Below are 18,784 nucleotides of genomic sequence, written 5' to 3' on the forward strand. Positions count from 1 at the left end.
TCCCCAAAAAGGCCAACACTCCCATTACAGAGACACCAGACATTTCTTGACACTGGGAGGCAGAACAGATTCAAAGGGAGGGTGCCTGGTTCCCAGGTCCTAACAGCCTGCCCTGTTTTCACAAACCCAGAAGAAATCAAATAATGACAAAAAAAGCATCGAAACAGATTAGGTTATGGTTCCTTTATTTACAAGTCATTCGAACACCATCCCTGTATGAAGCGTACATTCAAATATTCTTAGCAGTGAGCGAGTTTAACCTTGGAACACTGTAAACAGATAGAGCCTTTAAATATTTTCATCATCCTCCACCCCCCTCTACATTGCATCTTTTAAAATTCACTTTGGTTCCTTCAGGGAAATATATATAATATAATATAATATTTATCTTTTAAAATAATTCCAAATCACTCTCAGGCTCTTGGAAGGTCACCAGAAGCTTCCAAGCCTAGTTGTGAGCCAATGAGGGCAGAGTTTGGCACCGGAACTGGGGGTTTGGGGGACACCAGCCCCTTGTAGCCATAGTCATGGACCCGCTGGGCCAGGCCCACTGCAATGCTGCCTGACACTGAGCAAATCCAAGTTTCATTAAATGTGGTGGAGACTTTACCAAACAGCCGCACTCCACAGGCATTTCCTGCAGAGATCGAGAGGCCAGCCGCCTGGGCACAGCGTTTGGGTTTTTCTGTCTTCCACCTCAGGGAAAACCTGCAGCTCTTGGACCAGGCTCTGGGCCTGAGTGGCAAACTGGAATGAAGACTCTTCATTTGGGAGGAAGAATATCCAGGTGGACTCTAGAGGTGGTCCCTTGGGGCTTAGGATGTTACCATGAGGTGAGTAACTAAGAGGGAAGCACAGCCTTGCCACCTGGAGAGTAGATTTCTCTTTCGTGAAGAATCATCTGAAGCCTCTTTTCATCTCATGGTCACCTCTTAGTCCAGCTGCCTTTCATATTGCCTTTGGAAAGCAACCCCCTTTCTCCACATCTATGAATCCTCCCCTCTTCCCCTGCTCTTGTCCCCAAGTGCAGTGTAGCCCAGCCCAGGAGAGGACTTAGCTCTTGACTTTTGAGTCCTGGGGGGTAGGTAGGCTCTGTGTGGAGGGTCCTGGGAAAGTAGACCCCAGGGGGTCTTGGCAGGGGGCCCAGTCCCCCCAGTGGAGACCACACCCAGCCATGGAATAGTCTGCAGGCTCTCAGAGTGAGCCAGCAGGGGTCCCAATCATTCATTCTACTTGATGCACAACTCTCAGAAATCCAATTATTAATAGGAATCTTAACCACTTTGAGATCTTAACCCAGAGTCCCAGGCCTCGCCCCCCCTGCCCGTTGGGTTATCTGCATCTAGCCTCCTCCGTCTGGTACACCTCCTTTTTTTTTTTCTTTCCTTTTCAAAAGTCTCTGTGTGGCTTGACCTTGTCAAGGGCAAAATCTGCATATTATCTTCCATATATGACGCCCCCCACCCAATTCCAGCCCACAAAAGCCTTAGAGGAGTGGGTTAGCTGAGTAGTACTGTAAACGGTCCCTGTTAATTTTTTTTTCCTTCATCCTTCTGTTCTGAAACCAGATTTTGACTTGACGATCGGTGAGGTTGAGCATGCGGGACAGTTGCAGGCGTTTCTCTTTGTTAATGTAGACACTAAAAAAGAATTCCCGCTCCAGCTCACGGATTTGGTATTTGGTGTAGGGACAGCGCTTTTTTCGGGTGCGTTGGCCACCTATGGAGGGAGAAAGACAAGGAGTAAACCAAGCATGGAGGCTGCAAGCCACCCCCACCCCCTCAAAAATATCCAAGTTGAGGAAAAAAGCTAGTTACAGCCAGTTGAGGTCCCACCAAGCTCTTTTTAGAGTCCCCTCTTCCTGAGAGCTGCTGCCGGAGCTCAGCCTCAAATAAAATCCTGCTCCTCAGATAGGCCCCGGGGGAAGGTGCTCTGGCTGCCCTAGAGCAGAAAGGAAGGCTCCTCATAGCAACAGGCGAGTTTGCTCTGCCGAAATCGCTTTGAAAGCAACCGAGTGGGGGGTTGCTGGCTGCCTCTGGCTCGGCCAGACTAAACAAACAGCCGCCTACGGACATTTCACCTTCAGCACCTGGGCTGCCTGTTGCCCAAGCAGTAAAGGCGTCCAGGTCCCTAGCCTTTTCGTGGTAACTATGATTCTGATCTTGTTAACTTCTGGGGCTGCTGCAGGGTCTTTGTCACCCTCAATGCCGGTCATCAGCTCCAGCCTCAAGAACAGCCTCTCCACCCAACCTCCCCACCAGCCTGGGAGGTGTCAGGCGAAGCCCCCAGCCCCTGTCACCACACAGCCAAAGGGGTGAGGGGGCTTCTCAGGACTGGGGTGCTGTTTTAGCAGGGCTGAGGGGAGGACAGAGTAGCTTTTTGAAGCCACAGGCAAGATCTATTTGCTCTCCCCCTTTAAAGAAAAAAAAAAAAACCCACAAGACCAAAAAAATGCGTTTGACAGATTTAATAACAATTGTGACTAACATGAGTTGGACAGAAGGCAGCGCGTAATTGCCACCGCGCCAGAGGAAAATGGCTTCCTTTGGACAAAAAGGCCAACTTTAGGTTAATTTGTTTCTTTTAATATATTGCTGGAGCTAAGCGGGCTACTTTATCTGTGAAATGCGCTCCTAGCGCCATCGTTAAACAGCGATGCCTTTGAATCCCAGCCGGGGACTGGAGTCCCCGGCGCAACACATGGCTTTTATAAAAATCTCCGGATTACCTCGCTATCAAAGGCTCCTGAAGCCCTTGTAGGGGGAATTTACAGGCGCCCACCTCCGGCTCCCCAGCCTGGAGCTGGCCCCGAGCGGGATCGAGCTGTCGGATTTGGGAGCTGAGAAGGGGGCAAAAAAGGGAAGGAGGGGCAAAAAAAAAAAAAAAGGAGTTTTGTGTGTGTTTTCTTTGCAGGCATGCTTTGGCCGGTGGGTATTTCACGGCCAATTTCAGCACTCGCCACGTGATCCCGCCTTTTATAACAAAGTTTTGTTGGGGAAAACCTAAAGGCCCTTCATAAACCTTATATGCTTATAAAACAGCATATAAAAATTTAACAGCGGTGCTGGGCTAGATTTCCAACTCCCCTTTCATAAAGCGCAGGGCGCGCTGCCTTTATACGTACTGGAGCCGCCGGCCTTGTCCTCAGTGTGGCCGGAAGACGACTCGGGGCTGCTACTGCTCTCGGGGCGCCGCCGCCGCTCCTTCTCCTCCGCCGCCGCCGCCGCCGCCGCCTCCCGGCAGCCACCGCCGCCGCCGCCGCCGCCGCCGCCGCCGCCGCCGTCCGAACTTGAAGTTGCCGGCGCGCCCGCCGCCGCCGCCGCCGCCGCCGCGGAGGTCGCCGCGGCCGCTGGGGGCCCTTTCTCGGCGCTCTTGTCCCCGGGGTAGTCGGAGGAGGCGAGGTTTTCCGGGGTGCCGTAGGCCGTCTCGAAAAACTGGTCGAAAGCCTGCGGCAGGACGCCGTTCCGACCCACCGTGCTATAGAAATTGGAGGAGACGGCGGGGGTGGGGTGGTGGTAGACGTTGGCCGAGCTCTTGGCCAGCACGTCGCCAGGCACGCCGGCCGCGCTGGGCGCCTGCAGGCAGTCTCTGTGCACGAGCTCCTCCGCGGAGTAGCAGTGAGCCAGATTGCCGCGGGGGTGCCATTTAGTGGCGGGCTCAATGGCGTACTCTCTGAAGGTCACTTCGCGCACGGGTTGGACCTGGGGCAGGTTGGAGGAGTAGGAGTATGTCATTGGGCGCGAAGACGGGGTCTGGGGCAAAAAAGAAGGGAGGCTGGAGAAATCTGGACCCGAGACGTAGTAAGTACAACTTGGCAAATACATGTTAGAGGAGCAGGGACCACGCTCATCAAAATCCATCATTGGGCTACCTTGGGCTCTCCGCAGTAGCCGAGCTTAACATGATTCTCCACTGCAGCTGCCTCTTTGAAGCGGATCCGTGAAGTAGAAATTTGGAGACGTAAGCTGACGTGGAAATCTATCCCCATCCTTAGCAGGGAGGTGCTGGTCATGTGACCCGATGTTGAAATTGACAAGCTGCAAGCTAGTCTGGGCTTTTTTTTTTTTTCTCCCCCCACCCCTTTCCTTCCCCCCCTCCCCTCCCTCCTCGGCTTCCTTTCTTTGTAGCCACCTCAGGGGAAGCAACAGATCGTCACTCGGTGTTCTCACCGAAAGCACGTAATCGCCGGTGTAACTCATGTTGGCTGGGGGGGCCTCCCGGCGCGGGGAGGCCGGGTGCGCCCGCAGGCGGCTCCTTTGGCTTGCCGGCACAGTTCTGGCCCTCGAGTGCGCCGAGGGCGGTGAGAGAGATCAACCCCCATACCTCCCCCCCACTTCCAGTTCCCCAGGGGTGAGGGATGCTCTGGGTTGTGTGTGTATGTGTGTGTGTGTGTGGGGGAAGGTTGACCAGGTGGAAGCCCAGAATGGGGTGGTTGTGGTCTCAGTGTCTGTTCTCCTGCGGGGCGAACGTTCGCACCTCCTTCTTCTCTGCAGCCCCCCTCCCTCACGCTTGCTCTGGGAAGCACCTCAGCCCAGACCCTGACCGGACCCCATTTGGGGCCAGGGTTCGCAACCGTAGATGTGCCGGTCCCGAGCTTTATCCGATTTGCACGGTGACTCGATTACACGCTCGCATTCACGGTCACTTCCGAAGCGCTTTAAGTGTCTTCCGTCCCTAAACCGCCAACGGCCTGGGCGGCTTCCCCCCCGCGGTTTGTTAATAATCCACGGGGTCCGGAAGGGCCTTCGTCTCACCCGGGATCCACTTTCCCTTCCTCCTTCCATCTTTCTTCCTCATCCCATTCCCACCCCCCGCCCTGTCCTTGGAGAGCCCCATTCTCCCCGCGGCCTGCAGGGGTCCGGACTGACTCTACAGAGCCCGGGGCGCGCATCCTGCGCCTCTAGCTGGCCTGCCTGGTCTTCAGAAGCTGAGGAACATGGAAACCATGCAACTGAGGCAAGCCCCGGGCTGTTTTAGAGGCGCTAACATCTGAGGAGCCTTTTCCTGGGTACGCCGCATCTTTGGGGGGTCCTGCCAGGCTGCTTTGCAGTTTCAGGACTGTGGGGAGGGTGGGGGTGGAGGGTGGTGATAAGGAAGTGGTGGTGGGCAGGCAGCTCTGGCTAGAGAGGAGGTGACCGGCTTTCTGGCAAAGCCTGAGAGTGAAAGCAGCAAGGGATGAACGAGGCAGAAATCCACACCGCTCCTGTCTTTCTTGCTACTCATTCCACAGAAACAGCCAGAGGGGAAAAAAGAGGGGGGGAGTTGCTTCCTCAACTCCCCGTACCTTAGGCGACAGGGATGCCTTTTGAAGCCTAGGTTTGTCCTAAAGATAGATAGGAAGCCATGACTGCTAGGATGAAGGAGAAAAATAGGGAAATGAAGACAAAATAAAGCTCAGCATTCTGCTGGATGGAAGAGTATAATTCTGGGGGAAACGAAAGAAGGGAGAGGGCACAGAACACAAAGCTGCTAAGCAGGACCAGAAGCACGAAGGGGGCCCAGACCTGAGGCCACCCCACAACTCTCTTCTTAGAAGGAGCTACAGAGTCACAGAAGGAAAAATAAAGAAAGGACAGAAGTCCATGTCCCTCCCACATCCAGGAAATAGCTAAAAGTATTTACATATCTTGGGGGAGATTTAGAGTATAAACTCTAAGATCTTTGGTATTTAAGTGTCAACATCAATTTATTTATTTATTGCTGAATTGACCATAACTGGCTCAATAACAAATTTAATCATGTATTGCACAGGAAAAAAAAGAAATATTCTCATTATATATTTTCTCCAAATATTCACCCACCATTCTATTTGAATGCCCACTGTAAATATTAGTAATACGGGGTAATTACTATACACTGAAGTAAACTAATTTATTAGCATTAATGTTTATGTGCCCCTTTCCTTTACTAGGGTTGCTTATCACAAATCAAGCTACTCAGACACATTGGTTTAATGAACTCTTTATTCAGGATTTGCTGCAGGAACTTTCATACCCCTTGAATCCCTGAGAGCTGAACTTGAAAAATTATTTGTGCATCTTCAGCTTGACACATTTGTCCACTGTAGCCTGCACAGAGGGCAGCAGTGGCTTGCATCCGAAGGTCCAGTGGGTGGAAAGGTTGTTGAAGAAAAGACCCCAAAAGCTGAGACTCAGAATGACAGGATTGTCCTGCAGTGAAACACTTCTGTTTCCAGTGGTGACTAACAAGGCAAAATATTTGTTTCTCCACAGTATCTCTTTCCTGGAGACCGAATATAAGAGTGGAGGAGAGATTTCAAGCTGTATTATCTAAGCAGTTCTTTGCCTCGTTTTTTGGCTATCTCAAACTGTCTCCCAGCAGCCCACCCAGTCCTCATCACCCCTACCCTCTAACAAAAGGAATGCAAGAGGGGTTTCAGTGACTTTGCCATAACAAAGGCGCCACCACTGCAGGGCTTGCCCCGCCCCTGGGTGAAGGCAAACAAATTCTTGCACTTGTATTAGGGCTTTTAAGACTATAATTGAACCCGGGGGCGTCTAGGAGAACCGAAAACAATTCTAGACAGACCTGCGGTTTTATAGCAGTTTTGGCAGTCAACTTCAGCTTGTGCCTGAGCAGTGGGGACTGAGGTGGCACACTGGCGGGGGATGCCAGACTACCTCCCCAAGCTGCACACAGCCCTTCTCTTAATTGGAGTAGCTTCCCCTGGTACCAGGGGGAAGGGGTCCCTGCAGAAAGGTCTGTGTGAGGTTGTGTGGTGTTCTCCATCACCATTGCCTCCTTTGTCCGAGAAGCCGATAAGCCTAAACCCTATGGGTGTCTGCAGGATAGAGGCAAATTCCCCAGCGAGGAAAGGCTAGGGCAGAAGAAGGCACTACAGGAGAAGTTGGCAGAGCAGTTCCACAGGCTATACTGAAGCATGTGCCCATAGGGACTTGCAGCCTGGAAGTGGGTACGTGGGGGCGCTGCCGTGAAGATGGATGAGGAGAAGGCTGTTTGATGCCAGAGGAAGGGAAAACGCCCAGAGCTGCAGAATACTTTTAGTTCCCCAGCAAGAACACGGAGGCCGAGTTCTCCGATCTCTTATCTGTCAGTATCACCAGCTTGGCTCCTGTGCGCCTTGCCTAGGGAATAATGGTGGCGTAACTATTTGACTATTTCTCGAGATGAGCGGCAGAGTTGGAGGAGAGGTAAGTGCGGTTCTTAGGTACCGACCTAATCTTGGGACAGAAGGGCAGGGCAGGAAAAGGTGGTAGAACTGTGGATCCTTGGTTTTGACTTTGTTTTAAACCTAATTGTCTCTTCAACTTTGCAGGAGGCCTAAAGCGGCTCTCAGCTCACTAGGCGCAGGAAAAGACTCCGCTGGGGCCAAGGCTACCCCGGAAGGCCAAGTCCGAGTTCCATTTCTTGAAGACGCCGCGGCAAAGCGGTGACATTGGCCCAGGCGATTGCTTTGCCAAAAGCTGTTCTTTCTCAAGAGCTCCACAGCGTGGGGCCATCTCCAGAAAACACTCCTCGGCATATATTTCCTTTAATCGTCAACCCGGAGCCCCACGGCGGCTAATGCAAGAGGCCAAAAATGTTTGGAGGAAGAAAAACAAAGGCAGGAAGTGGCGGCGGCCTGACGGTGCGTGTGTGTGTGTGTGTGTGTGTGTGTGTGTGTGTGTGTGTGTGTGTGTGTGTGTGTGTGTGTGTGTGTGTGTGTGTAGAGAGAGAAGGGAGGGAGCCGGTTCAATTTCTTCTTGTTTTTTTTTTTCCCCTCCGAACTTCAAGGTCTCGGCGGGCCTCTGCAGGGCATGGCCCGGGCTCCCAAGTGCAGAGTTTCAAGGTGGCCACCGGCAGAGAAAGCGGGCGCCCCGGGCTAGCCTGATTAGGCAGAAACGGCTAACAAGGAGATTTGCTCATGAAAACAGTCCAAGCAATTCCTAGGCTTAGTCTGATCTGGCCCTAAAGGTTGAGGCAGAAGGCTGGGAGATGCAGAACACCTCGCAGGCTGAGTGGGCTCTGGCCGGCTTGATGATTCTCCTGCCCTCCAGAATATCAGAATAAAGTGAGTCCAGGCCCCTGTGCCGAATCCGCTTCTTCTTGCACATGAAGATTTCTGCCCAGCGGTGGGAGCGGGCGCCGGCGGGTGATGCCTGGGCTGGGAGGCCTCAGAGTGCTCATGGCTAGTGCAGTGGAGGCCTGGCCACCGAGGGGACAGTGCCAGGGGTGTTTCTGGTATATTCAAGAGGCATTTGCAAAAGGGACCCTCACTGGGTAGGCAGCTTTATACTCTAATTGTAAGGGAGTGTAGAGTAGGAGGGGAGCAGTGAGCAGCATCCAGACTCTAGGCTTCCCTGGCTTAGAAGGCAACGGCTGCTCCTTGTCCCCCAAATCTGGGAATCTGAAGTTCCCAGTGCCAGTACTTGCAGCCCTTTGGAAATTCAGCATGTGGTCCATACTATGAATGCTAAACCAAGCTGCTCCCACTGATCACTGATTGTTTCTTCTCAAACCTAACCCATCTGGCTTCAGCTCTTACTAGCTCTTCTTCCCTCTTGCCCTTTCCACCCTGCCTCCCATTCTCAGGCTTCTTCTGCAGTCTCTCCTAGACTGTACAAAAGCTGGGGTACTTCTGGAGGATGCCTAGTACCAGGCATAGAGAGTGGGGCCTATTCCGTTTCTGACTCTCCTCCAGTTTGGGCATCCATCAGCCCCACAAACTGGGTCTCTCACATTCTCTCTCTCACATTCTCTCTCTCACGTGCGTGCTCGCTCTCCCCCCCCTCTCTCTCCAATACCTCCACCTCTTCTGGTGATTCAGCTCCTATTTTCTTGGCTAGGCAACTTCGCATAGTAGCTGACCTAATATATGTTTGACCCACATAACAGACCAAATCTCACTCACAGTATTGCTCAGTGAATTGCTTGGGCATCTCTAATAGTTTGTCTCGTATTGCTAGCATGAACACTTGCTTCCCCGAATACTGCGTCAAAGAGAAGACTATTGCTACCTCAGATATACAGAGAAGGAATAATTGGCTGGCTGGGAGAATGAGGGTGGAAATGGCCACAGAGTCCTTCTCCCAGGGGTGGAAGCCAGCTCTTCATTTGAGAAATTACTCTTTACCAGTTGGAGGTGCCCTTGGAGGGGATTCCTCTTCCTCTCACGTTGAGCTAGGGAGATGGATTACTTGGGGTTGCCCAGTCTTTCCTTATTTGTTCTCAGGGTAGTATTTATTCTTAGCAGATCACATCCAATCCACTATATTATGCTTTGATAAAAATATCAGGATCATATCTAGCACTACCAAGTATCCTTTGTCAAGCCACAGTTTTTACCCTAAGCATGAGGACAGGTAATGCCTTGAACTTGACCTCATGGTTAGTTCTTAGTCTGACTAGCAGGTTCAGTCATATTCCAATGTCTGTAAACATCTGGGAAAAGTCCATATTCTTCCACTAGATACTGGGCCATCAAGCATAAGGCTCAGCTAGAGGTCTCAATTGCCCAAGCAATTTGGTTATCAATTAGTTTAGTGAGTCTGAAACAGATTGAAGAATGTATGGTGGTGTCTTTCTTGGAGGAGAGCTATTTTTACTGTTGCCTAGTCATTAGATAAGGTTTTAGTTTAGCCCTCCCCCCACTGAGTGGGAGCAAGTGGAATGGGGGAAAGTTTGGAGGTTAAAGCCCAAGTTTTCAGTGTCTGCCTTCCATTTCCCCCCAAAGCTTCTGCCCAAGCTGGGTGTGTCAGCAGTAAAACACGAGGGCCTTCCAACCAGAAGACTGGCGCTGGTTCTTGGTCTCAATTCCTAGACTGTAGAACTAAGGCTTAAAAGACACTCGTGCCCCAAGCTACAAATGTCTCTTTGGGCAGCTTCCTTTTCTATTCAGTGCAAGTGGAAGCTCAGATTCCAGGCTTCAGACGCTTTGTCCCCATCCAGCTCTACCCTAGAAGCCAATCCCCAATCTACCTTGCCAAAAAGCTCAGTGATGTTACCTATTCTGCTACAGATACCACACACAACACCAGCCCTACCCATTTTATGGCAGGGTTCTAGGATTAAGGCCCAGCTTTTTTTTTTTTTTTTTGGACATCCAATCTTTTCTGTCTGTCTTTTTAAAAAGAGATAATTTTATGTCCTTTCTAGTTCACTGGAGGGTGATAAGTTTAGTGACAGACTAGGTTTAAGATAACTGTTCACTGTGGAGCCAAATGCTGATCTATGCTGCAGGTATTGGCTGAGAGGCCAGCTCTTATAGAACATAGGGAGATGATCTTGGGGCCCAGAAGACAGGCGTTTTACATTGGCAAAAAGAAGAGCAATGAGGTTCTCACTGAAGGCCTGCTAAGCCAGTGTCTGGACTCAGAGACCCCATGGGCTTTTTGCTACCCTGACCGATTCCCAGCCTCTGGCCCACCTTGGTCACTTGTTCCTACCGGGACCAGAACTTCGATCCAGCCACGTCTGTTCTCCTGGGTTCCTGGGTGCTCCCTCTTGCCCTGGCTAGGCCGCCTCGGGGCTCCGATGTCTCCTGCGCTGGGGCAGATCCCGATCTTCCGGGATGAGGACACAGCCGGGCCACCTTTGGCTGTGGGGATTCCTTTCCAAGAGGGCTGGGGGTAAGGAAGATGGAAATCAAGAAAGAATCCTGTCTCTAGTGCTGGAGCTCATGCTACCAGAACCCGCTTGCATCATGAATGACGGCCCAGCCAATTGTACGTCCTGTGCCTTCCTGCAATGGCTACAGCGACTGGCCCTGACCAAGGAGACAGCCTCGGCGCCAAGGACTTGACCTTTACTGCGCAAGAGGACAGCGCTCTCTGAGCCACGGGGAGGGGGACGCGGCTGCCTTCGGCCTCTTCCACCCAATAGCAGACCAGATAATCCACGCACGCTGCGCCGCTCACCCCTTAACCCCCCCTTCCATCGTGTGCAGTGTCCGCAGGCCGGCGGCCCGGGAAACAAAGCCCCCAGAACCGCTCTCAGTTCTCACTACCTCCCGGGTGAACGCCTGTCTCTAACCCCCAGGCTGAAAGGCGCAGAGCCGCGAAGTCAAGCAATCTAAGACCCTCTCCCCGATCCTCTCCTCTTAGTCCTGACCTCGATCGTCCTCTGTCTGCCCCTGGGCACCATCGCAGGTGCCGACTCTGCCTCTGAGGGTGCTATGTTCCTGAGCATGGGTCCTTGGCGTTCGGCTGCGGGCACTAGAGCCAAGCCTAGCGCTGCTGCAGATGAGCGGGGCGCTGCCGGGCCCGAGGCTGCGTTCCCTGTCCAGGTGGAGAACGCCGCTGTCAGCGGCCGCCGGGGTTGGGCCGCTCTGGTCCGCAAAGCGGCCTGCTTGCCCAGCTGGAATTCGGCTCCTTCGGATTCATCCCACCACTCAGCTTCGGGCTCAGAAAGCGGAAGTATTTGGTGGAGAAAAACAGGGTTTCTTTTCAGCCCTTCTCAAAACCCCTTTCAGAGAAAATGCTCCTGTCAAGTTTTATTTCCCGTTGCAAACCACCTTCCACGCTGCCAAGAATTAAGACCAGGAGAGATTAAATACCCGATTATTCTCTTGGGGAGGGAGGGGCGGGGCGGGGAAAGGGGCACCCGCACAAAACCTTCCTTTGGCTCGGCCGGTGCTCCTCGCGCAGCTCCCGCCGAGCCCGGCCAAGGCTCCAGGCCTTCCGTGACGTCAGCTTGTAGCTTGGGGCGACTCTCAGGGCGCGCGGGTCCCGGCTGTCCGCCATCCACTCCGCGCGCGGCCCCGGCCCTCGGGGTTCCACGGCCTTGACCTCCGCCTTTGCCATAATCTAGCTTTAGGCCTCTGACCAGCCTTCCAGCCGTCGGCTTGAAGCCGGCTCTAAGGTTTTGAGCCTCCATTTTGAGTAGGGGGTTGATGTGGAGGCATTTCGGATTTGGGGTCGCGCCTCAGTCCCCGAGGGGCGCGACGTGACGAGACCCTGGTAGTCCACAGCAGAGCTTCTGCCACTCGTGTCCGCACTCTCGCAGATTGGGGAGGGCCGAGCTGCCACGCCACCTCTCACAAAGGTTTGAAAATTTCAGACACTCCTGAATGATTTCTGCCTGGTAGATCCAGCTCTTCAGCCCACAGCGGGGCCGGGCCGATCAGAAATGAAATCAACGACAGCAAGGTCTTTCACAGAGGAATTTTTCTGCACTGGTGTCCTTTTCTTCCCTTTAAAAATACTATTTTAAATAGCAAGCCTCTCTCCAGCATTCGTCGATGCTGGGTAGATGCACAGGCCGTGAGTGGTGGATATTTTCATAAAGAAAGAAGCAGGCGGTTATTTACCCAGCGGCCACGCAGATGAAAAACTCAATTAAGGTGCTCGTCCTAAACCGAGGCATAAATCTGCGCAAGGCTTTTTGGATAGCGCTACATCTTTGCTTATGAAAAATGTCAGGCGAGCAACTCGCTACACATTTCTCTAATTCTCTAGATCTTGGGCTGCTGACACGCATTCGATCAAGTTTAAAGGAATGTGCATAAATCAGCAATCCCCTAGCGTCTCCCCGCTAGAGATCCGCAATTCCAGAAGGTTGCTTCTGAACCCCTAGGTCTGGGGATTTGCACTCCTAAACCTAAACACACTGGGACGCCGCGTCTTCACCGGACTCATCAAACACCAGCACAGCACAGTGTGATCTGCATGTGTATATTATGCAGAGAAATCTGGTGGTTAACTATGCATGCACAACTATATTACCTTCAGCTAGCTTTCACTGCCTCCCGGTGAATCTTCAAGAAAAGAGTTTGATTAAGTTGAATTTAAAAATAAACAAAACAGTATCTTTTTTTTCTTTCCTTAAAATTCTTTTGTTTATCCATTGAAAAATTAAATTGAGGTGCTTCAGTTTTGCATCCCACAGTGTGAAATGCACAATGACATTTTACAATCATCTACATAAAAAACCTCAGGATGACAATATTGAGTAGATGGAAAAAATTTAAGTCTTATATTTATGTTTCTTTCCAGAAGTTTTCTTTTTAGGAAAAAAAAAGTTGAATCAGGGTTTTAAGAATACTATCTCTGGGCTCCTGGTCTGGCATTATGATTTCTATTTTCCAGGGTGGTGTCTTCCTGACTGTCTTTGTTCTAAAGGTTTTTATGCTGATTGCTAGCTAGGCATTAAGGAGCCATCATAATCCATGTCTGCCTCAGCTTATCTGGTAGATTCATGGACATTTTAAATCAGAGGTGAGTTAGGGTAGATTGACACTACCAACAACCATTTTAGAACTGGGGGGAGGGAGTGACATATTTCCTGTCATTACAATTTCAAAAACTGAAGAGGGGAGGGGGAAAAGAAGGTTACTACTTTACCTAGGGTTCCCACCACGGTGAAGGTGAAGTTCCGGGTGTAGAGCTGCTGCTGGCCACCTTCCTAGGCCCTGAAGCTGGGAATATTGTTCACATACATACACACACACACACACACACACACACACACACACACTCCCACCACTACCAACAGAAGAGTTCCCTTAGGATCGGTTCTTAAATACACGGTGTGATTCAGCTTTGAGGGGATTTCTCACCACTTTAAATATTTCAGGAGAAGATGGTTACTTCGCTTGATGGTTGGTAGCTCATTTAGAAATGGAGTTGTGCAACAAGATGTGAACAAGTAGATCTGAAGGAATAGCCATTTGTTTTCACAAATGTAGTAAAAATTCGCAGGGCAGCAAAATATGATTGTACATCGCGAGACCATTTGATATGTATGTTTCATGGGTATTTCTTTTCTTTTCTTTTTGAAATAGCTTCACACTCTTTCCATCATTTTTCATCTACAGGAAGGTTTCAATCTTCAGGTGAAGTTTCCATCAGCCAGGTTTAAACCAAACAATATTATTTTCCATCAAATGATAAATCCATCTCTTCTATTCACTACTATTTTCTTCTAAAATAAAGATCAAAATAATTTGCATCTGAAAATTCTGCATCCCAGAACTATTGGTTCCACCAACATTTTAATACATGTGTGCACAGCATAGATTTGACAAAAAGTTACTTCATGTGTATATTAAATACATAAACATACATATGTATTATTTATGACTCTGAATGCATCACCTAATGTGTTGTTAGGGGTCAATAAACAGTATATCTAATACTTATTATTATTATTATAGTTTTGATGGTAGTTGTTAGTATTAAACATTTATTTCTCCCACAAATCAAATGGCAGATTCAATAGCCTTAATATTAGATTGCAACCCCCCCCGGAGCACTCAGTTCTAAACTATGGACAATAATTCTCCCTCTACATCAACATTATGGTCATTTTATAGATATGAGATATTTAAGTTTTCCTTACTAAGCTCTCAAGAAATGTGGTTCATTGATTTTAAGTGTAACTCTAGGACTCTAAAGTTAGGAAGGTATTTGAAACATTATATTCACTATACAGATGCCTTATAGCTCTAATTAAGGTGGTCGACCACCAAGGAGAGTGAGAGCTAGGAAAGAATGGTTATTTAAGAACATCTTGTAGACTATACCAAAACTGTACTGCTTTAAAGCAGATCTGCAGAAATCTGATGCAGAGCAAGCTGCTGTAAGAACAAATCAAACTTGGTCATTAAAGAATAGGAACAAATTTTCTCATGTAAAGTACATTTTGTACCTCAACTCTAGAAATCACCTTAAATTATAATGTCTTCAGTCATTAGCCATTAATGATACTATAACTGTACAAATTCTACAATTATATATACAAGCACACATAAGCACGGATATGCAAATGTATACATGTATAAACATATATGATGTATATCCACATATATACAAGCACGTTTAATTTACATATTTTCAAATTCGCTCCATTTGGAACATAAGAAACCAGTACTAATTCTCTAATACAAGTCAAGGAGGTAAGAGCTCTAGTCTATTGAAGCTGAAGAATTACAAGGAAGCTTGTCAACACGAGGTGGCGCCCTTGATCTACTAATCCAGCAGAGGCCAATTCATGAGCTGTCAAAAGTCAAGGTCACAAATTGTCTTTTTTTTTCAAGGTCAAGGTTTAAGGCCTTTCCTAGTCCTGTCATTTCAACAAATATCAAAACCTGCCCTTTCAGATACATTACTACCCAACAGCAGATTTTAAAATACAACAGCCTAGGCACTGCTCATGCTAAACAACTGGTTTTCATTTTCCAAAGAGGAGCCTGGGGAATTTATTCTATATCTTCCTTCTTTCTTTTCTCTCCCTTGCAAAATACCTGACACTTTCATCTCCTTGAAGCACTATCTTTTTTTAATGATTTTACTTATGAGGGCTTTTCTGTCTTTTCTTTTAAAAATCAATTGTTTCTTTTTAATAATAATGATACTGGAAAAGAATGGTCTTTGGTTTGTGTAAGACAAACCTGCTCCATTTCTTTTTCTGTGGCGCACATTTATTATAGGACAATAAGAAGTATTTCCTTCAGAGTTTAATGGCAGTAACTATTTTATTAACAAAATTAATACCACTACATCACTATCTACAAGTCTAATATTTTCATGTTTAGTGGAAATATTTTAAAAGCAAGTGCACAAATACATTTCACAGTGTGCTGAATGTCTTTATTTACAAAATAGCATTTTATGGTGAATATGAACAAAATGAAGGTGCGAGTTGCAATAACTGCTTGATTTAAAATGTGCTGTGAAGATGAATCCCTAAACTCCCTAATGCGGTCTTATAACACAATAAACAAGGCAAAATAGTAATGCCCTAAGAGATCAAAATATAAACTGTGGATTTCAAATATTTCACGGAAATTGATTTCCACTTTGAGTTCTCTCTTTTTTTAAAAAAAAAGGAAAATAAATTCTCTATCAAAGTGTCTTGCAAATATTGGGAAATGTCAATATGAATTTTAAAAAATGATCTGCAGTTTTCAACCAAAGCCCAGCATGTTAAAATGAAAGATTTCACATTAACGTGAATCCTGCACATTATCTGGTGATTTAAATTTTCATAGATACCCTATCTCTTGGAAGATCTCTGATCTTGAGGTACCCCAAATGTCACAAATACACTTCTCATAAGCAATTTGAAATTACTGTCAGAAATTCATTAGCAGTACAGGGTTCTCTTAATGGCTTGGCTTGCCGTATTTACTATCAATTGATTCTCAGAAGATTTACCTGGTCCTTCTCCCTTCATAATAAGTAGTTCAAGATCATTTCAGTACCTTCTCTTTCCCCTTCTAACTCTATACAGGAAACGTTTACCCCCAGAATACACAAAGTTAGGAATTTCACTAAGATTTACCTGAGCAGGCATTTAACATGCAAAGGGAATTCAGACCTAAAAGGACAAACGGATGTTTACACAACAGCCTCTTGCTTTTGGAACCAATTTCCAGATTATTTACCATCTAACATAGTATCCTAAAATATAACAGTCACATAAATACTTACAAGATTTTAGTAAATTCGTAACTTATCTGAAATTTCGTATCTGGGGGTTGATGTTTTGACTCTAGAGTTTGTCATTTAATGGTCTGGTAGGGTAGGCAGAACTGGCAATCTTTACCATTTCTTAAAGTATTTAAAAAGTTGTACGTTCCATTAAAGAGAAAGAAATTTCTCCTCAAGAGAGCGAAAAACCCAGTGTCTCTCTTTCCAATTCTTCAATTATTATTAAGCATCCTTGTCAACGAGTTGGAGTTCTGAGCAACTAGTTCTGAAGTATATCTTCAAGTTACCCTCTGCTCTAGGTTTTAAATCCATTAACTAGTGGTCTTCAGTTTGTTGATGACTTTTTTCTCTTTGACCCTCCGGTTCTGGAACCAGATTGTGACCTGCCGCTCAGAGAGGTTCGTCGTGGCTGATATCCGCCTCCGTTTGTCCTTGGTAATGAATTTGTTCGTGGCGTATTCCCGTTCAAGTTCTTTTAACTGCACCTTGGTGTAAGGCACACGTTTCTTTCTTCCTCTCCTGTAGGAGCTGGCATCCGAGGGATGAGAAACCACGTCTGGAAGATAAGGGAGAAGGCAAGTTAACCTGGGAGCTGACTGGAGCCAGGACACAGGCGACAGCTCAATCTGAGCCACCCGCCTTGCAGCTCCTGGCTGTTCTTTGCCACGCGTGCTGTACAATCCGGCTTTCTGCCAAAGTATGATAGGTTCGTGTGGAAGAGGGTTAGTTTTACACTGAAATGAAGTTGCCCACACTTCATGTGACCATCTGAATCGGGTTATCCCGCATGCAAAGCGGCCTGATTTCCCTGGACCGCCTAGCCTAGAGGCCCAGCACTTTAGTGCCTGACTCCTCTGGGCAGACCCAACACTCGGTTTATCTACAATGCGCCATTATTATTATTATTATTATTATTAAGAACGAACAGGGGCAATTCGGCTAGCTAAATATCAGGTCAATTTGCATCTTTAAGTCATTGTCAATGACTGGGGAGGGCGGGGCGCAGAGGGATAAGGAAACTAGCTGGGGTCCCCACAAGCTCCCTCCCAGCCACCCCTCATCCAAGTAGGGCCTGGGGCCAACGGAGGGCACTGTGGACAGCGCCAGCCAGGCGGGGTCAAGCTCCCAGGGGTGCGATGCCCCTGGGGCAGGCCAGGGCAGGCCAGGCCAGGAAAAAGAGCAAGAGGGGGCACCCAGTGACCCGGAGTGGGAGCAGAGGAGAAGCTGGAACCGAGTGTGAAGACCGGGTCTGGAAAGGGGGCGCCATTTACCGGGCAGAGTGGACTTCCAGAGGTGGGGAGGCTGCGCCTGCTCTTTGGGGCAGTACATTTGGCCGTTCCAGCCGTTGGGCAGCGCCCAGGGTTGGTAGCTTTCCATGGGAAGACCCAGGGGTTCGTGGCGCGACTCGCCGGGGCCCCCGAGCCCCGGCACCACCGGCATATCCAGATAGCCAGGCACTGGCTGGTGGTGGTGGTAAGGCCCGGTTGCGTAGCCCTGGTGGTAGAAGGCGAACTCCTTCGCGCGGGAGCTGAACTCCTCGGCCGCGGGGCCGGCCGTATCCATGTACTTGTCCGCGAAGGCGGCGGCCGCGGCGGCCGAGGCGGGCTGCGCGCACGACTTGATAGCGTTGGGGTGCGGGCCCATGCGGGCGCACGGATAATAGCCGCTGCCGAAATAGCCATAGGGTAGCGCCGCCGGCCCCGACGAACTCTGCGCCGCGGCCGAGCAGGGGCTGCATTGCTTGGCGGCCTCGGCTCCTGCGGGACCCGCCGGGCCGGGCCCTCCCGAGGACGACGCGGCGGCGGCGGCAGCGGCGGCGGCGGCGGCGGCAGCGGCGGCGGCGGCGGCCGACGGGGGCGCCTCCCCCGGCGCGCTACTGTAGGCGGCCGCGGCGCCCGGCGCCAGGGGTGCCGGGTGCGCCATCAGGTTGCGGCATTGGTTGGCTGCCGCTGCCGCGGCCGCCGCTGCGGCGGCTGCCACGGAAAAGTTGCCCCCCGCAGCCGCAGCCGCTGGGTGGGGAAAGCCCCCGCCCCCGGCCCCGGCCGCCGCCGCCGCTGCGGCCGCCGCTGCTGCCGCCGCCGCCCCTTCCATGTTCTTGTTGAGCTCGTCGGCCACCAGGCCGCCGCCGTTGTCGTAGAGGAACATGACGGTGGGCTCGATCCAACGGGGGTGGAGGAGCACGGAGGCTGTCATAGCCCGAGCCGCATGGAGAAGACCCCAGTGGCGCTGTTTTAAAAAGCCCCCAAGAAGTGAAGAGCGCGCGGCGCGGGGCTGGGGCCCGAGCGAGGGGGGCGGATCGCGCCCCGCGGGGTCGCGCCAGGCGGCCGCCCATTGGCCCGCCCCCCTGCTCCGCCCACGGCGTATGCAAAGCGGGCGGCTCCAACCCCGCTCGG

General features: G+C 50.0%; 2 protein-coding genes and 1 long non-coding RNA gene across 3 annotated transcripts; 1 reads left to right on the top strand and 2 right to left on the bottom strand.

Annotated features, from left to right (window-relative positions):
- Nucleotides 1-206: 206 nt before the first annotated feature.
- Nucleotides 207-3,926, bottom strand: Hoxa11 (homeobox A11). The gene is made up of 2 exons (XM_090332313.1): nucleotides 3,125-3,926; nucleotides 207-1,719 (listed from the first exon to the last, which is right to left on the bottom strand). Exons 1-2 carry the CDS (start codon nucleotides 3,861-3,863, stop codon nucleotides 1,487-1,489), a joined length of 972 nt encoding a protein of 323 aa, XP_090188439.1. The 5' UTR covers nucleotides 3,864-3,926; the 3' UTR covers nucleotides 207-1,486.
- A 2,884-nt stretch (nucleotides 3,927-6,810) lies between these two features.
- On the top strand, nucleotides 6,811-8,036 carry LOC150063114 (uncharacterized). The gene is made up of 3 exons (XR_016535399.1): nucleotides 6,811-7,172; nucleotides 7,298-7,609; nucleotides 7,756-8,036. It is a non-coding gene; the product is annotated as an uncharacterized LOC150063114 (long non-coding RNA).
- Nucleotides 8,037-16,702: 8,666 nt separating this feature from the next.
- On the bottom strand, nucleotides 16,703-18,584 carry Hoxa13 (homeobox A13). Its single transcript, XM_090332314.1, has 2 exons — nucleotides 17,663-18,584; nucleotides 16,703-16,947 (listed from the first exon to the last, which is right to left on the bottom strand). The coding sequence occupies exons 1-2, from the start codon at nucleotides 18,582-18,584 to the stop codon at nucleotides 16,703-16,705; spliced, it is 1,167 nt and encodes a 388-aa protein (XP_090188440.1).
- Between the last annotated feature and the right edge of the window lie 200 nt (nucleotides 18,585-18,784).

This window comes from Megascapheus bottae, chromosome 5 (genome assembly GCF_031878675.1).
Source record: "Megascapheus bottae isolate mThoBot1 chromosome 5, mThoBot2.hap1, whole genome shotgun sequence".
In the NCBI taxonomy this organism is placed as follows: domain Eukaryota; kingdom Metazoa; phylum Chordata; class Mammalia; order Rodentia; family Geomyidae; genus Megascapheus; species Megascapheus bottae.